General features: G+C 33.9%; 2 protein-coding genes across 9 annotated transcripts in view; one reads left to right on the plus strand and one right to left on the minus strand.

The window, feature by feature from the left end:
- LOC128217192 (IQ motif and SEC7 domain-containing protein 2-like) overlaps positions 1 to 20098 on the plus strand; it is a 99588-nt gene that overhangs the window by 76545 nt on the left and 2945 nt on the right. For 6 of the 8 annotated variants that reach the window (XM_052924152.1, XM_052924157.1, XM_052924155.1 and 3 more), the window contains exons 2-12: positions 1325 to 2836; positions 5579 to 5740; positions 11872 to 11953; positions 12437 to 12469; positions 13411 to 13585; positions 16389 to 16531; positions 16841 to 16966; positions 17379 to 17478; positions 17937 to 18058; positions 18319 to 18535; positions 19712 to 19761. In XM_052924152.1, the coding sequence (XP_052780112.1) occupies positions 1325 to 2836; positions 5579 to 5740; positions 11872 to 11953; positions 12437 to 12469; positions 13411 to 13585; positions 16389 to 16531; positions 16841 to 16966; positions 17379 to 17478; positions 17937 to 18058; positions 18319 to 18535; positions 19712 to 19761 (2722 nt within the window). The other 2 variants (XM_052924154.1, XM_052924158.1) reach the window with 2 other exon arrangements.
- On the minus strand, positions 14986 to 16190 carry LOC128217200 (heavy metal-binding protein HIP-like). Its single transcript, XM_052924168.1, has one exon. The coding sequence runs from the start codon at positions 15916 to 15918 to the stop codon at positions 15079 to 15081; it is 840 nt and encodes a 279-aa protein (XP_052780128.1). The 5' UTR covers positions 15919 to 16190; the 3' UTR covers positions 14986 to 15078.

Genomic DNA, 20098 nt, shown 5'->3' on the forward strand with positions numbered 1-20098 from the left:
AATAAACGACAGAATGATAGAAGAAAAAAGGATGAATATTTTTTATTTATTTTTCTTGCACAATAGTTAAGCAGTTAAATTATGTTGCAGTTTTTAAAAAAAAATGAAATTAGAGATTTTTTTCAAGTTGGCGGAAAATACTTTTGCCTATAAAAATTAAAAAAAATACTTTAAAAAAAATGAGACCAAGAAGAAGACGGTCTAAAAAGCCATGGCATTTTGATGATTATGATGAAAGTGAATATACACTGGATAGCGATACATCAACCGGTCAATCTCAAGCACTAGTACAGCAGTCTCGCGCAGGAGGCCAGAAACTAGCGCTCTGTCCTCAAGATGCGGGAATTCAGATTAAAATTACCGGAAGTATTTCAATAAGTGTTGTTGGACAAAATGGTAGAAAACGGGAATTATTTAGGTTTGTTGCAAAATGTTCCTTGTTCATATGGTTATTAACATCTTTATACTATGATTTCAAGTGTCTGTGTTGTTGTTTTTTGGTTTAAATCAGAAGTAATTATCACTGTTGAAGTGGCCCTCAATTTTTAGGTCATTGTGTTGAAAAAAAAGTTCTTGAAATGGCGAGCTCACCATACATTTTAGCCATACAAAAATCACATCTTTTAATTTATTAAGTTAATTAAGTGTCTAACGTCAATCACTGTTTGTCACATTTGTTTATAGCAGCATCATCCTGTCACCGAAAAGTGATGTTTTCCGTTGTGTTTAGTTCTTATAGGCGGTAAGGCACTTGATTCTTGAGTGCTGATTTCTGAGCCTCAACATCTTTCTCTGTATATATTTACCACTTCAGTTTAATGTCAAGTGGCTCCAAATGTGCAATTATATTATTTTCCTTGTATTTCCCTCTTCATCATAAGCACTTAGTCTGTTTGGTATTGAAACAATGATAGATATTGTTGTATGAGTATGCATTGTACATGTTGTTATTCCGGTTTGAGAAAAGTGATGTCATCTGACCATTGTGTTGATGGAAAATTTTCAATGTTTACTCAAGGATCACCAAATCACCAAGACTTATTAGTAAGGAGGAAGACAATATTTGCAGCTATTTTTTTTTGCGTTGTTACGGAAATTGCTAAGTTTTGTATGAATAACTTAAAAATACATATTATAGATTCATTTCAGAATATGGAAAGATATATTATGTTTATCAGATATTATGGGGAAAAAATGGATGGAAAGATATTTATATTATGATAAAAAAAAAATGCACTGTTCAAACATGGAAAGTTTTTGATGATTTGTTTTTTTGCATAGGTAATATAACATTTTTCTAATAAATTGTTCTATATGTTTTCAGTGTAACAAGTGCGAGGGCCAGTGAAGAGTTGCTGCGTCAAAAAGCCAGATCACGTTCTTTGGGTGGATCAGCCAACGAGCAACAACAAAGAGCAGGCCCTGTTACGCAACAGCTCTCAGTTGGAACATCAAGCGTTCGACGTCAACGATCGCTACGACGAAATGAGGAGGATCTGCTGAAGCGGTCTCGTGCGCAGTCCCAAGCCTACGAACTGTCACAAGACCTACAGGATAAGCAGACTGAAATGCTAGAGAGACGGTATGGTGGATCAGTAAGGTCGCGCCGTGCCGCTAAAACTATACAGCGTGCGTATAGGCAATACTGCATGAACAAAAACTTTCAAAAGCTCAGAAATTCTGTCGCAGAGCGTAGACTCTCAAAACTTGGTAGAAGCAATACAGTATGGTCGGATAGGATTGCATCCGATGCTCAATACAACATGGGTGCAACTGTTTTACAAAATGGAGATTTAACAAATAAAAGGCTTCCTGATATGTATGCAAGTGATGGTAGGAAAAAGTTAACAGACTCTGCTGAACCGAGCAGACTTCGCCAACAAATGAGTTTGGACCAAGGATACAATAAGTTTGATATGCAAAAAATGAGAAATTCACGACGAGACAAAAAGTTAGAGCGATGTCGTGAAGTGGATATTATGGACAATGGCCACACCGTAGATGGAAAACGTAAAACTGGTGAAGAAAATAATAACAGAAACTCCTGTCCAGAAATGAACGACAGTAGTGCTAGTGACTCTCCACAAGTTACCCCATACGAAAGTGCAGTGGACATTCACAGTTTAGACTTTGAAACATTAGTTGAAAGTAAGGAAACAGACATTTTAACGGACAGCTTTCAAAGTGATGCTAGTCAAGATGTTACAGTGCTAGGTTTACAAAGGGCGTCTGGAACGTCCCTTGTGTCAAATCTGAGTACAGACACGTTAGGTAGCAACAGAAGTATAAATTCATCTTACGAAAATTTCCGACAGTCAGAATCAAGTGACAACACTTCAATAACAAGTAGTCAAAATGATATGAATAAGGATGTGTCACCCGACCGATCAAGGACTAAAGACCAAAAACATATGCAAGAACAAACTGTTAAGTATTATATGAATAGTTCAGAGGTGAAATATAGATCGCGAAAAGACTCCGGTCAGAGTGATACCTCAAAACGGCCCCCAATTCCTAGTCGCGCACCGGAAGCATCTCCAATTTGGAAGCGTAAAAATGGTAACTTGAATGGTTCAACGGGGTCAATAGGGAAATTAGACATTAAACGTATGAGTAATATTTCAGAAACCAGCGAACCTGACAGTGAAAATCATTATTCCAGCTCGCCAAGCTCCGAAAATGTTAGCGCTGAAAATATCAGTATTGGGAGTGATATCATGTACCAGCGGCGTGTACGGGGACTAAGTGTGACACCAGACCACCCACACAGCCTTCCTAAGGGCTCAGACAAGCATCGGAAACGTGTGTACAGAATAGGATTAAACCTTTTTAATAAGTGAGTATAAAATGTAACAAAAATACTTGGTAGTTTTTTTTAATGAACTTCTTGAACACAACGCTTAGCAAAAGACAAAGGGCAAATAACAAATAGAGGTTAAGGTGAATAATTCTAAGCATGCAGTACATAATTTTGTGAAATTTCATGCAGGTGATTTAAAGAGTTTAAGACAGCATCGCATTTACCAATTTGTTTTCAATTTCATAAAATTCGGCAAGATTTCATTGCTTTTAAGATAGCAGTGATGATGAGCTTATTATTAAGTTTCCCAATTTGTGAAAAGAAGCACCAAGTGGATCAACCTTTCCAAGGCTTACTTTTATAATATTATGTTTTTCCCATGGATTTTCTCATGAAATCAAAAGCCTTTTTGCAATCCAGGTATACAATAAAAAGATGACAGATAGGGGTATTACAGTTTTACAGGTGTAACATTCAGGCAATGTCTAGGTTCCAATGAAATAAAACAGTAGGTGAATGGCGGATGCTTTTTACATAATTACGGCAGCATGTTTTTCTCATTATATAGCATTAAATGCATTTGCTGATGAAAATGTGTGCATAAGTTCGCTCTAAGGTCTGCTATGATATGCAGACATTTTATTTTTTTTGCTGGTTTCACAAAAGCATATATTACAGGCATTAAAATGCATTTCTGTTCAAACAATGTAGTGAACGGTTTGATTTTTAATGAATTTTAATGCAAAACACAGTTCATTGCACATGGTTAACCAGAATCATGCTTGGCAAATTCATGAAGGTGGTCCAGAGGAATGAATATAGCAAATTTAGTAAACCCTTGGCTAATAGTATATGCATATCTTTTTATAATAAGCAGTATGCCAATAGTTGACTTTTACATCATTTATCAGGAAGCTGAATTTAATTGCAAACCAATTAAGTTTGGTATACCATAACATGCTCAGGGTAAATATATAATTCTTATCCTTGACTTGCCTCAATGATTCCATAAAATTTGGCAAGAAATGGAGATTTCATTGCTTTTTAGTTTGCATTTCTACTGGCCAGTTATATTTACACTCAAATCAAAATTACTTTGATTTTAATCTTAAATCTGCACACTTCAGATTAAACGTTTTTACCTTTTTTTTTTTTTTTTTTGCCTTGGAACAAGCCAATTTTTACGTAAATGCGTATAAATGTCCAATACTTGATGTTTTATGCATTTTTCTTAAAGTGTTAGATATGCTTTTAGCCAACGGAAACATGACAATCTGCAATCTGATCTTTTGTCAGCAGTTTTATATCACTTGTTGTTAGATATTTAAGCAAAAATTGGCTAATTCCAAGACAAAAAATAAAAAAGTTGCTGAAACTTAAGTAAAATTTAAGGCAGTATTTGAATACCGGCCCCAGAAATTTCAAAATGTAAACCCATCTGCGTGAATAAGGATGTAGGTGGAGTGATGTCTGTCAGGCACTGAGTAATCAATTGTTTAAGGATGAAAAACACCACATTGACATCAGTTTAGAAGTGCTAATTTCCTTTCTTGTCTAACATGTCAAGAACTTATTTCCAAACTTTGAAACATCCTGATAACAAGAAAACAATACCAGCATTGTGGTTTGGTTGGATATTGAGAGAAAATAATGAAATAATACTTATCAGTTTGTTTATTGATCAAGAAAAAAAGTCATTGTGTCTTTGTGTCATAGATCTAGCCAAAATAATGTCAATGTCAGCCAGAACTTCGGAAATCATTCAAGATATTTTAATATGAAACTTGGTACATATGTTTATATTGACCAATACACAATTGCTGCAAGCCCAGTAGATCCGGCTAAAAAAACAAGTTATCCCCCTTGTTTGACTGAGGAAGCTATCACTGTTTGTGATGCTACATTAAAGTTGTATAAAGTCTAGGGTAATTTAAGAGAGGAATGCTGCCAGACCAAAAAATGTCATACAAAAATAAGGCTGCTTTCCTGTCATCTGAGACCAAAGGATTGCATATCCTAATTACCAACAAAAAGTACTTTATTACCTAACTACCAACAGAAGATACTCTAAAGTGATAACTGATACCTTTTGGTGCATGCCATAAAGCTTTTAAACACCTGAAAGTGGTCTTAATTTCTGTGGAGAAAATGTGATACAAGACTGGTTATATCATGAATATTGTGGTTGACATGTCAGCATCCACACAAAGTGGAACAACTTATCATTGCAGTTGGTTAACCACAACTAAATTCTGGCTGGTATTTAGACACCTGTTAAACACCCTATGGTGACATACGTTCATAAGTCAATTAATGCTGAAGTCAATTAATGTTGGAGTGCAACCTTATCTTGGTTGAATGATAAAAACTTTGTTTTGTGTAAAATTAAGGAATACAGTCATGTTAAAGAAGAAACCTCTCACATATTATAATGTCCTCTTCAATTATCTATTACAATCCTTGTGGCAGTAATGATGTTGTGGTCAATCGCCATGCAAAATGTAGGTCATCTTTGTAGATGTTTAAAGGGAATTCAACCTGGTTTACATACAGACTCCTTAGAATGCATTTCAATATTTGTAAATGTTCACTTTGGCTTAATATATGCCCCTAAATCAGCTAATAACTAAATAAGCGATGACAGTTAATTGTGAGAATCTGCTGTTAGTCCTTTAGTTTAAATTTCACTTGAACATTTCCAGGAAACCCGGAAGATGGCGGAATGGTTTCTGATTATGTGGAATGGCCTCAGTAAATTTTCACCTCAATCTTTTTCAGGAAACCAGAGAAGGGCCTCGCTTTCCTTTGTGAACATGGATTCATCAGTGAGACGCCGGAGACAGTGGCTCGTTTCCTGATCACACGGAAGGGCCTCAGTAAGCAGATGATCGGCGAGTACCTCGGTAACCTGCAGAACCACTTCAACATGGACGTTCTCTGGTAACTTTTCTTTATATTTAAGACTTAAACTGCTTCGATAGTTAAAAGAACAACATCATTTATTGTCATATCCATGGTCTTGTTGCCATTATTCCGCAAAATTATAAATGAACTAGGAAATAATGGCACTCCATCATAGACTTTTTTCATTAGCCTCCCCATACATCTTGGCAGGACAAAAGTTACTTGTCATGTCATTTCCAAATGTTCAAATTGTTCATGGAATTGAGGACCAATTCCTCAAATAGATTTAAAGTCACTTATGATCGTTTTTCTAAAACAGTAAACAAACTGAAATTCTGTACATGAAAAGGCCACAGAGTGCTGGCTTTTGGGTTCAATACTTCAAACGACTTTCATAAAGGATTCCTACAAGATTAGGAGCTAGTGGTTGCAATTTCTTGAAACAAAACATAAACAAACCCACCAAATCCCATGATCGCACTTGTTCAAGAACAGAATTGGTTCACTTACATGTATGAGAAAGTGTGTTTGATCTTCTGGCAATTAACACATAAAATAACATACTGGCCTTTAGATGTGGGGCATTTGACCCAAATCAAAGTGTGCCCTGTAATTGTTGAAATCTGTGATTGTTTGATGTATACTTGGGCCAGAGCAGGTATTAATTGAATTCTATGTTGCTGACAAAGTATATTAAAGTGCCTAACTAATCCAGGACAAAACAGATTCACTTTTTAAAGTTTTTAGCCTTTCTCATAAAAAAATCAAAACAAAGTTAGTTCATATGTTGCTGGAAAAAGGTTAAATGAACTAATGACCGTTTGTTTGAAGAAGAAAGAGTAAGAGAGGTTTCAAAGGCCCATGAAAGCACCTTCTAGACCCCAAGCACCATTAAAACATAGATCTGTCAATCTCCCCAGGAGCATTATACTTTAATTTTCCAGCATAAAAGTATATTTCTGAAGCCCAGGTCTACAGTGCATACAAACTGGCCAGATTGGAGGTAAAAAATGTTACAGGTTATCATATTGGGGTAACTCAGAGCATTCACGGGCCAGGTTGCATTGTTGTGTGTGGTAAAATACTTGACACCCAGAAAAAATCCAAAGTAATGTTTTTTTGTCTTATGGTTCATTTGGGCCACCCATAATATTGTACAACCCAGGCATTAAAATGCCTTGCTAGATGTATTATGTGTCTTGTCCTGAAACTATTTAATGTGAGTCAGGATGGTTGGCTTGAGGTCATTCTAGTGGGTGTTATTTTGGCATTCCTGGAAAGCCATTGTCAAAGACAATATGTCAACTAAAGGAATTGCTTGCATTGTTTGGTATGAAAGTCTGGTGGCTATGAAATTCAGTAGGCAATGTCAGGAAGACACCATAAGTTCCAGGAGGAAAAAGACCATGTCCTTCATCTTCTGGAATGACTCATACTCCTGTAGAGTGCTGTTTTCTGTCAATAATCCATTACTTGCTGACAAATTCACAAATTGGTAGGGAGCACTAAATTGAATTTGTCTGGTCAGTGTTTCAGTGTTTCGGTAGCCATAGATTATTGGTGTCTTTATAAAATTAAGAGCAACAGAATGATTTAGCACATAATTATAAGAAAATGTTTTCAAGATGACCACACATTTATTATGTAGTTCTAAAAGATAGCATGTCAAAGTCATTAGAGAGCTCCCCCAACTATTATGAGGACAATGTGGCAGTGTCTCAAAGTCAATTATACAAATTGTCAGGAGAAAAGATGACCAAGAGTGGGACTCAAACATAAAGCCTAATTCCTTTCCAGCAACTGACCCAGTGCCAGACAAAGTATACCTATTTACACCCATTAAAACCAACTCACTCATTCTATCTGATCAGCCATTGCAGACAGTCTCTGCCATCTGTAATTGAAAGTTTTCATAAACCTCAGTCATAACACAAGCTTCATACACTAAATAAAGACTTAGGCCAGAGTTTTTTATCTTTAGATTTACGGGAGATTTTTCAAAAAGTTGGGTAAGGAGGAGGAAATAAAAATAAAAATAAAATGCATAAAATGTTCCAAAGGAGAAATAAATAAAAATAAAACGGATTTTTCTCCGATTTTTTTTATTTTTTAAATCTTCTTATATCATGAAGACAAAACACACCTTACTTGTGTCAGCTATTTCATAGGCTGAAAAGAGGGTGATAGATCACCATAAAGTTTCAAAAGCATAATTAAAAGATCCTTTTAATGACTGAAAATATTGACCTCAACACTGTGAGTTCAAGTGCTCATTGAAATTAATTGTATGTATTTGTTCAAATGCATCTATGCATATGAGGTGCATATATTATCAACCCATGGATTTTATGAAACATGTCAGTGTAATAAAGAAGTTTAAATGGCCAATTCTAACCTTCTGCCCACAATATAAGCCTATCCTTTCCATTGTAAAGTAATCAAACATTGAACACAGTTTCAGACACGGTATAATAAGGAGGTCAAATGTGTTTTTCTGTCTTTAACGAAATAGCACCGTGACAATTGACTGTGATGTGGTTTTTATATAGAAAATATAACCAAAAAAAGTAGAAGCCCTGATGGAAATTCCTCTTCACTTCAAAGTTTGACAGGGCTTACGGATACACAGATAGTCAAAATCTACATTTATGTACTTCACCAAAGAAAATTCGGGAGCATTAAGATAAATTTTACAAGTGTTATATGTTTCAAAAAACCAGGTCTAGTAACTGATTTTAGAATCAGTCCTGAAAAATATCATTCTAATTCCACCTATGCCCGTTGGCAATAAACAACGGATAAGTTTGACTTCTTGCACTGACTGCCAGATATCTTATGTTCAGATTTTTCTGTTTTATCGGAAACACACACTATGTTATTATTACATCATTTTCAGTATTCTATAACGATTTAAATTCTAAATCATTATTAAACTAATTAACAACTACGAATATCACGATACCTTGTGTTTTTCTCTTCAAATATGTGATCGTGAAGCAGTGTGTTCAATGCTCCCCAGAGTCAAATTCAGAAAAAAATATCCATTTTGACTATGATGAACACGATATCATTTTGCAGTTTGTGTTTGTGAGAAGCTATACATTTTTGCGCTGTAATCCAATTCATCCTTGTTAATATACGACGTGCGCCAACGACTTTTAATAGACAATACAACCCACGAATTTCTGACTCCTTATTTTGACCGGAAGTTTCGCAATCATTCCACGAAACGCGAACAACATACTGAATCTACAAAAAAATCACAATAAACACGCTCTAAATTCACCACGGTTTGATTTAAATAATGAAACATAAACATCGGAACGTTTTTGTAGTAAAACATTTCTATATAGCTGCAGAAATTGTGAGAAATAAGGGGTATGACAAAAAGTACTTTCACTTTTGACAGGACGTTGTTATGGTAACGGGTACCTGTTCTGTTTCCCCGCGTATTTCCGACTGGTTTACGTGGTTTGTGCGGTAAAAAGACCGATAATGAATAACAATTGGTACACAAGTTGGTTCTGAGATATGGGTTATAGAACACTAATTTTATTTTTTCCTTAACATTGGAGCATCGTTCGTCGGAAAAAATAAGAATAAAACTACGAAAATGAATTTTTATTTTTATTTGGGTTTTGCAATATTTAGGTACGGCGCTCCCGTAAATCTAAAAATATAAAAACTCTGGCCTTACTGTTTAACAGTTCCATGAGGCCATTTGACACTGAGAAAGTCATCATGCTTGTTTGGGGCTTTCCTGATACCTTTCATTCTCAGCTTGCTTCTTTTTCCAACTGTTCTCTCTGTATTAAACCTATTATAATGCTGTAAAATCTGTTCTAATGGAAAATTAACCAGCAATAAGCATTCTACAAGATCATTTCTGGCATCTGCGAGGTATTGAATGACTGTTTTGCCGACTGACCCACATGTGTTTAATCATGGACAATCAACAAACAATTACAGACCTGTTGTTTACACCTGTATCCCACCCTTTGATGTTTATAAGTATCTGCCATTATTATGAATTCTCAGGCTGTTTGCCTACAATTTCGTATCTTTTGGATACAATTTAATCTGTTTTGAAAGGTGTGTTTTTCCATGATGTCTTCTTGAGGGTGGTGCTAGTTTGACTTACCTTTGGGCAATTATCAGGTGCTTTTCTCAGCAAAAGTTAAACCGGTTCATAAGGTTGTTCTTTTGATGTAAGTAAGAAGCTGTGCTTGATTGTTTGGTCTTGATGTTAATGAAATCTGGCTTGGTTGGGCTTGCAATTTTTCTGGCTCATTGGAATCATTTTCCCTGAATTAACAGAACTTCGCTTAGGATTTTGTGTTTCTTCACCCTCTTTTGCCAAATGCATTATTATACTGATTTAGACAAATGCATTATTATACTGATTTAGACAAATGCATTATTATACTGATTTAGACAAATGCATTATTATACTGATTAGAACTGGTTATAATAAAGAGTTAGCTTCCAGACATTGCAATTAGCAAAGAAATGCATTTTAATGCAAGAATAATGTTACTGCTGGATACAAAATCAAAACTTTTGGGAACAATTGGCATGAGGACTTCATCTCCTGTTCCGATATTTTCTTGCAAAGAATTTAAGGAACCATTGAGTCTCTTGTTGTGCATAGCAACATATTCTTGGTTATACTTAATGTGCAGGTTTTTATCGACCAACCAAATTTGATGCATCTCGGCAACAACCAATTTGATATAAATCAAGTTAGCAAATATTCAAATTCAACTAGAGTCGATTATATTGCTGGTGCTGCACTTAAGTCTTCTTATAATGGATGAACAATAAAAATTCTCAACACATTATTTTATGCCATAAAGTTTTGTTGTTGGCGTGAGAAAACTTCAGATCTGTATTCCCATCTTTAAACATAACATTATTGATATACCTATTCTGCTATGTAATTAATAAGTATTAAGCATAAGGTGCAACTATTATCTTTAGCATTTTATGCTCATTGGATGTTGAAAGAAATATTAGGACCTCAATCATAGTACGAGGTTGCCTGCATGCTGGTCCTTTTATCTTTATAGCATATTCCCATTTTCATAATCTTCTGTGGGTGGGAAAGGATAAAGGAATAACATGTTATAGTTTTCCCCCGAAATGTTCAATGAAATCCTTCAATGTTCTTCTTTTGCTTTGAACTTCATGGTGTTGTTTTGGCTCAATTATGTAGTTGATTAACTTAGTGTAATAGACCTTTGAAGTAAAAAAGTGTTCTTTGATCATTTATTCAAACCATCAATTTGTAATGTTTTTCGAAAATGTGTACAGTTTGCAAGAAGACATTGTTTTAATGATATTTATTTCAAACCCTGCAAAAATAGGATATCTTTAGATGTATCTTGCAAATAAGCATAATTTTGAACTTGTTTCTGTTATAGATAAGAGCAGAAATATATTTATTACAAAAAATGCCTCGATATCTTAGCAAATTATTTGCTGCACAAAAAATATTTCATTGGCATTCATTAATTTTCTTATGGGATAAAACATAAGTTGAATGCTATGCAAACAGCTTTTATCACAAGAACTGAAGATGAAAAATGGTAAAGCTGTAGTTTACCGGAAAATCCGGAGGCTTATAGATCAATAAAGTGAAGAAGAGATATATGAATCATCGGGACTGCACATTTCAATTTCTCTGGCAATTTCCAAGAGCACAGAAAATACAAAAAAACTTGATGGGCGCATAGATTTTCCAGATATTGTGATGAATACTTCCAACCTTGCTCTGTATATTTTAAGACATTATGCCAATCTTCTAAAATGTTTTAATAAATCTAAAAGTACATTCAAACAAACCAAGAAAAATCTAAGAAATTCAAGAACATTGTTCACAACATTGCAATCATGCTTTCTTAATGGATTTTGTTCCTTTGGTATTTCTCCCAGTTTTCCCATCAAGTGTATTAGCCTCCCAACACTTGGTCAGATTTATTAAAGATTGCTCAAAATCCTCATTCATGACCATGAACGGTGTCGTTTTTGGCAAAACCAATGTCTTTTACTGATGGTTACTGAAAGAAGAGTTATTACGGTATATGCTATATATCGAGAGATTTATCTGTAAAATAAAATGATGTTGAAAACTGTTTCAACATAATTAAAACATAATGTTCTTTCAGCTACTTTGCGGAGGAGATTGACCTAGCTGGGCTGCAGGTGGACATGGCCCTGCGGAAGTTCCAGTCTTACTTCAGAATGCCCGTAAGTTGAAGCATTTGGAATTTCGACATTTCAAAGTGGTTACATTATACTAAATTTAGTCTACAAATAAGTGCTGCCATTATTACAAAAAATTGTTTCAATTATCTGATTTTAAAATGGAAAGATCAAATATAATTTATGTAATCCACTGAGTATGCAGATGAAAATCATATTTAAAAACCGCATTGTTAGAGACTTGGTGTTGTTGTCGCCAGTTGTTGTTGAAAAACTCGTTTAATCTTTGAAATAACTCTTAGACTTAAATGAAACTTGGTACCAATGTTACCGGTAAGAATATGCATGTGTTCAGCAAAGTCCATAACTCTGGCTTTAGATACTTTTTGAGGTATACCCCTTTTTCGAATGAAAAAAAACCCAACACAAACCAGATATGAGTTGGCATTCACTCTTGTTATATTAATATCGAGATTTTGCAAAACTGTCTAAAATGTATATTTATTTGACCATTGATTCATTTTCCAGGGTGAAGCTCAGAAGATCGAAAGATTGATGGAGGTAAGTTCTATGACCAACTAACATACTTATTCTACAAAAACCTTCTATATATTAAATCGAACCACTGTATTTTGCAGCAGAAACAAAAAGTGGTGTGAGTAACCTCTAAAACAATGCAGAACATTGGAACATAAATATTTTAAATTACAGAAAAAGCCACTTTATGAGCTTTTTATGCTACAATTCCATCAGCAGAAATCAAAATCCCATTTGCACAGGAATAAATGTCTCATAGAGTATCTATTGTTGGCTTGAAATGTTGCTCCTGCACATGTTTTAATATTTAAGGTCATAGAGACAAAGTTGTTTTGCATATTTATGTGGTTTTCTTGTCACAGTTTATGTATTGTTTGAACTTAGTTGAAAAAAATTGCAAAGTTAAATATTTCAAAATTATGTTTATAATCCTAGAGGTTTTTGTGTCATATTAAGTTTACAGATAGAGAAATTAGTCTTTGACGAACTAGGCAGAATTCATGGCTTTGCGTAAAAAATATAAAATATAGAATATGAGCATGCAGAGAAAGCCTTTTTTCTCATTTGTGGGACAAGAAGATTTTTTGCAAATTCATATCTAATACTCCATTTAATTAGGATAATGACACACAAAACTTGAACCTTAGTTAGGGTGATAAGTGGTATGGTGGTATCGGTGTCCGGCTCTCACCCCAGAGATTGTTGGTTGGATCCGAACCAGGATACTTTCTCATGACCTCTCCAAAAAGAAAGCAGGACTGGTTTCTGCCCAGGAAAAGGACTTGAGAGTGATTAATAACTTTTCAGCTGTCTTCACATATAAGTTTAATTAATAAAATCTTATAAATTAAACCCTCGTGGCTGTATTTAACTGACGCATTACATGTATATCAAAAGTTATTAATCAATGATGAAACAGAATAATTTATGAAATTGCCTGATCAAAATTTTAATCTGTGTCACAGGTATATGCTGAGCGATACATAGACTGTAACCCGGACCAAGTCAAGATCTTCAAGAATCCAGAGACAGTACTGCTGCTGGCGTTCGCTATCATCATGCTGAACACTGATCTTCACAACGCCAGCATCAAACCAGAACGCAAGATGAAACAAGAGGATTTTGTCAAAAATCTACGAGGTTAGTAAAATTGCTAATTTTGTTAATTTTTCGTCCCTCATCTAAGTCCATTAAATGTGGCGTAATTAGAGAGCAAAATCTGACTTAGTTTATTTGTAAAACATCTATAAGATTTTGTGTTCCCAGATCGCTAAATAAATTAATTTTTCAGTTGAACACAATTGTTAAAATAATACAAGGCAAGATCAACAAAATGAATTAGAGTTCAATTGAACAAGGATTCTCTGTACATGCAGTCACTGATAACTGGCGCATACAATTTAAGAAAAGATATACTTTGCGGTGTTGCAAGATAAAATTCTATTGCTACAGGGAAAAAGATACCTTTATTAACTCTTCCGTTATTACCTTTTCACTCTAATAATAAATACAAAACATTTGTGATGCCACAAAACCCACATGAAATAAAACTAACAAACAAATCAACTCTAGGAGCTGAATGATGCTAAGCATCAGGTATTTCTGGAAATGTATGACTCATTTGCTCTGAATTAGGATAATAGCAGATCGTAAGAAGCAAAAAACTTGATGAAAGTCAATAAATCATATCTTTGTACAAAGTGGAACCAGATTGAATCATTTCTGCAGATTTCAAGGTGATATAAATTATGATTTATCATTGGAAAGTGAAAGTTTAGGAAAAAATCAGAGATTTTTTGCATCAAATATCGAAGTAATTTTCTGTTGCTTGCAGCATCAACTTAATTTAATATGATACATAATTTTGGTTTCAATTCTTAATTTCGGGATCCAAATTTCTAGTTAAACTACCTAAATGAGCTGTTCTTATTTTTTAAAGAATAAAAAAGTAATCTGTATAAATATGTGACAAGTATTCACCTGCTTCTGAAATATTCAGCAAGTTTTTTTTTTTATCATTCATTTATTCATTTTTATTAAAAGATTTTTTGTATTATATGCAACAGTCAAGTGAAACAGATATGTAATAGAAAGGTCTTGGTGCAAAATCATTTGGCTTCGTTTCATATTATCTTTATTTTTCTTCGGAAGTGGTTGTCTGATAGTTCCTGATAAAAGTGATTATGTTATAAGAAATCATCATTAGGACAAATGAAAAAATTTTAAGTGTTTTTTGTTGGATAGCAAAGAAAAAATGTTTTAGGAGGTTATTATTCAATTGAGCTCATCATGTTATTGTGCAGAGAAAAAACTACATTGAAAAATACCTGATATTTCACTGAAACCTTTTTTTAAATAATGGCAATGTCACCTTGGCATTATTCACGTGTGTAGCAAGTCTTATAACTTTGGTCAATATTTGTTCAATTATGTCCCTTTAAATATATTGTTTCTCATTCGTCAGTCAGTCTGTCCTGTCCTGGTCAAATTGTGTAACCTATTCATCATGGTCATAGTTAAATAAGAACACATAACACATATATATTTGTGGTTCATTTTACAAATTTTCTTAAGAACACAACAGTTTCTTAGAAGAATTTTCTTTTCTTTGGAATCATCTCCTGCTGTCCAGTTTATCCAACTACTGGGGAAGGCTCAGTTTCCTTGAGAAGGAACCCGGAGATGAATGAATAGCCACTTCCATGTAGTTTGTTTAAAGAATCAACGTTCTGAATCGAGATGTCATCACCTTGTTGAAGTTCAACTACAATAGTACTGCCGGAGGGATCTGTGTTGGAGTATAAACGACATACGACTTGTCCATTTTTAGCCCATATAAAGTGATCAATTGTGTTTGCTTGGTAAGCTTTAAGCAATGTTGCAGAAAAGACATAGATGCCAGGTGTTGGGGCAATGAAAACACCATGATGGCTGTTGTAAGCTTGTCCGATATTTGTGGTCACATCATCAAATACCACATCTTGACCGACACCCAGATTGGTCAAGTGGTTAGTAAGTTTTGCAAAGAATGCTACAGCATTTGTGTTAGCATGGCGTTTGTCACGGTTGGCTTTTAGATTTGTTGAAGCATTGTCGTTTCTTTTGTTGTCACCTTCAGAGTATCTGATTTTAACTTCAAGATCATTGTTTTTAGTTTTTGAAACTTTAACCTCATGCCGTTCATCCGTTACATCAAACTGTTCCTCAGTTACAGTGTCTTCTAATTCTTTATAGAGTTCTTGGATCTTCTTGGTCAAGTCCTGGTTTGTTTTGGCTTGCTTAGCATTGACTTCTTGCTGTTTTGTTATTTCTCCTTCAAGGTGCTCAATTTTTTCAACAAGTATTTCAATGACTGCATCTTTAGCATCCATACGCTTAATAAGATCCTTAATCGTAAGTTCCACATCACTTGCAATAGCTCCATTATTTGTTAGGAGTGCAATTAGACTGATACAAATACAAAACTTGTACATCTTGAGTTCAGATGTCCAAAGCAGTTCAGCTTAGGTCTCTAAATGAATTTGATTATGAATGTTATATTAGTACTTAAATTTGAGAAAATTTGTTGATAAGACATCTGTCTGTTTTATCTTTAAATTTTAAGCAACCTTATCAGATACTTCAAATTAAGTAATATGAAGTCCATAAATTAATGTCATTACTTCAAGGAGCAATATAAAAACAGGTTAATGCAAAAAATCTGTAGCTTTCAAACTGTAAACATAAACAAAGTACAGAGTTTGGACCTTCAACTTGTTACACACCAACCCTCTCTTGACTCCAACATAAAAGAAAACAAGAACAAAGTATATGTCGTGAGCAAGTTTCAAGCTCCCCATCAAAGGCTCAACTCAAGACAAAGGTGAAAGATGTTCATCGTGTTAATACAGTACTTGTATTTCCCTTTATCATAATATTTTACGTCTAATGTCCCTTCCTCCAGGTATTGATGATGATGAAGACGTTGATCGAGATTTGCTTGTTGGGATTTATGAGCGTGTGAAGCTGCAGGAGTTCCGACCCGGAGTCGATCATGTGACACAAGTCATGAAGGTCGAACAGACGATCGTTGGAAACAGAAAGCCGGTAAGATTAATATCTGTATTGATAAAATAATCAAAAAGGTAATACTTATAAACTTGATGGCTGGCAGTTTTTCTAATGGCTGTGTTTGCAGTTAAAATATTTTGTGTTCTAATGATGATGAAGCATTCATGCAGCATCTATAAATACTGTCTGGTTATTTGATCTTATTGAACAAAGTTAAATAAAAGTAAATGATTTATGCCCTGTTGAGCGATAGTCAATACTTCTAGACATGTAATTAACAAAGCAACCTTTTATCTTTAAACAGGCTTTTCAAATTGCTAATTCCACAAATATGCATAATTTCAGGCATTGGCACTACCTCACCGGAGGCTGGTTTGTTACTGTCGACTGTATCAGGTGCATGATCCGAACAAGAAAGAAAAGATTGGGCTGCATCAACGAGAGGTCTTCCTGTTCAATGATTTATTGCTGGTACGTAGTTTTTTTCACAGCCTTGGATTATATTGTTTATCTCCATTGTTTTCCACTTGGAAAAAGTTGAAATAGTGCTCTGACTTTGTTTCTTTGATTTAAAAAAGGTGGCTTTGGTGTGAAAAACTTGATTTTGTTGTAAAACATTTCAGTGTTTTATGAAATTTGGTCCTCATGTTAAAATTGACAAGATACATCATATTACAAGTAACATGCCGAAGTCATTGAAAGTGTAATTTTTATTTGTTTCATCATATGTTACAATACAACTTGCCAACATTGTAATTACATTTTCTAACCGCATCATGAACTGCCTCAGCTGTTTGGAATGCATAACAACATTCTTGATGACTCATGGAAGCACGTTAATTTTACCACGCATAATTATTTAACACGAGAATCTTCATTTCAGGTGACGAAAATCTTCAGCAAAAAGAAGACGGGTATAACCTATTCCTTCAAACAGTCATTCTCACTGTGTGATATGCAAGTTTACCTCTTTGAAACATCTCGTAAGTATTGTTTTGTTATAATGAAAGAGAAAGAGAACTTGATTCAGTTTGTTGTATGTTTTTGATAAGGAGTTTTCAGTTTGCCTGGAGAGATGGATGACTGTTGTTTGTAGTGATATTATAAGAAAAAGAGAACTTGATTCAGTTTGTTGTCATGTTGTTTAAAAAGTATGCTTTTTTGTTTCTTCGTCAGAAGTAAAATGGGAGACTGTTGATATAATATTTTTTTGAATATCATATTATGCTTATAATTTTAGAATTATTGTTGACATATATGCTAGATTTGATTAAATATCTGTAATGAAAAGTGAAAAGATATCAACTATTCATAGCTCTGAAATGTATGGGAAAAAAAATCTAAATGAAATATTGTAGTAGAAAAGAATAAAAAATAATTTCTGAGAATACCTTTGAAACTAGTCTTCATTCTTAACCTTTCGTATACATATATGTTTCAGATTATGCATTTGGTGTACGGCTGGTGAACAACTTGGACAATAAAGTTCTCATTACGTTCAACGCCAGGAATGACCATGATCGGCAGAAGTTTGTGGAAGACTTGAAAGAAGCTGTATTAGAGGTACAATATCCGAGTTGAACAGGCCGGTGGTTGTTTGCCTTGATTGAAAATAGTAAAATTCATTTTTTTTGTAATTTGATTTGAAATATGTCATAATAAAACCTAAAAAATTAAACAAACTTTGAAAAATGCTGAATCTTGTGCATGATTAAAGGGTTTTTTTAACTGCTGAAAATTTGTCATAGTAATATAATTTCCTCTCAATCGAGGTAAGATTATATGAATGAATTAAATAAGTTTTGTATGATTCCCACTTGAAGTGCAATGGAATGGAACAGTTACGAATCGATGAACAACAGCGCCGCAATCCTCAGCACAACCCATTAGACCACCACTATGCCAACGACGACACCCGTATCACCATGTACGACTACATGAAGACGTCGGATCCCAACTCTAATAGGTTGTCTGCCCCTGATTACAGTGGGTTGAAGCAGTCGTTCCCCTTGTCAAACTCTCTCACTGACCTATGTGGAGGTATGCATGTGCATGCGATGTGTAAGGGTGGGTGGGGCATTGTGGTAATGGCAGATAGTGACAGAAAACATGTTTTGGTTTCCATGTAAGCCATTTCAGACACAGCTTGACATAAAAAATGGAAATTTTCAACCATCCCACCCTATTTTTATTTTGGCAGTGAAATCAGATGAAAACATTTTTGCTTTATGGCATAACTTCCAGGTTATGTTTTTCATAAATTCTGGCATTTAAATTGTATCTGTTTATTTAATAAAATGAAAATCTTGAGATGAAATTTGATTTTAATTCTTTGAATCAAACATGTAAGTTTGGTACTTCTTAAATTACTTAAATTACTTTTTTCTGTCATAAGTCATACCAACTGCCTACCTGCTTTTGATAAAAGTGAAATCTGCTTATAATTAGTAAAAATATAAAATATAAAATCCAGAAAGGTTTTATAACACAGAAATCATTGTGCAGTAATTACGTTGTACAAAATGTGCAGTATTTGTAAACGCTATTTTCATTAAATAATGCTTAGTAAACCCTTTTGTATTATAATGAAAAAGTGATGCATTATTAACTTGACATAAGATTATTAATGCAGGTTTCGTATATAAATCCCTGTGGTAAATTGGTATTCACACCCCGTTTTTTAAACGTTTATTTATTTATTTATTTTTGTTGTTGTGTTAGTGGAGTTCATTTTTCATTTTTTATGTGTTTCACAATAGAAATATTGATGGTCCACTAATTTCAGTTAGTTTTGGCAGACTTGAATTTTTTCAAAGTTTTAAACAAATTTAAGTCAATCGGGACTTGAAAAAGTATGATTTTCAAATGTTGTATAAATTGTTGTCGATGGATGTAACGTGTATACACCAAATTTGACTGTTGTCTGTCGTGTTTTTTTATCAACCAATTGAAGTGAAGTATTTGAATTAGAATTACTTGCAAATAAAAAATATACATACTTTTCAAAGGATGTTTTCATATTGAAGATTTTTTTCTATACAACTGAATAGCATTACGAGAACAATCTGACGATATTGAGCTTAAATTTTAACCTGCATTTTAATCTTGTCAAAAAACAAATGTAATTCAGAAAAGATAAAAATCTAGTAAAGCATTTTATGGCCTAAAAGTGAAATATGATCATAGATTTGACACAATAATTTCCACTGTTTACAGCTCAGGCGATGCGTCGAGGTAGCAGTGGCGGCTCTTTGGACAGTGGCGTGGTAAGTTTGCTTGATATATTATCATACTTATGAAGGTCATTTTTTGACAATAAGGCGTAACAAAAAATCTATTTGTTTGTTAGTTCCTGATCTACTTCATTATTTATAAATTTTGAAATTTTGGAACAGGAATATGTATTTGATGTTAAATTTATAATTTAGTTTTAAATAAGGGCTTTTATAAGGTACCCTGTACTTAATTGTTGAATCACAAGTAGTTTTCCTTTCTCTTATTATACTGGTAACTTAATGTTGTTGTTCTTTATTATATTCTTTTTGAACAGTAAAAAAAAAGAAGTATATCAATTTCTGATTTCACAACACATGTATTTACAAT

The sequence above is a fragment of the Mya arenaria genome, chromosome 14 (assembly GCF_026914265.1).
Source record: "Mya arenaria isolate MELC-2E11 chromosome 14, ASM2691426v1".
Classification (NCBI taxonomy): domain Eukaryota; kingdom Metazoa; phylum Mollusca; class Bivalvia; order Myida; family Myidae; genus Mya; species Mya arenaria.

Excerpts from the sequence above, each read along its gene's own strand:
- LOC128217200 (XM_052924168.1), bottom strand. The coding sequence starts at position 15,918 with ATGTACAAGTTTTGTATTTGTATCAGTCTAATTGCACTCCTAACAAAT.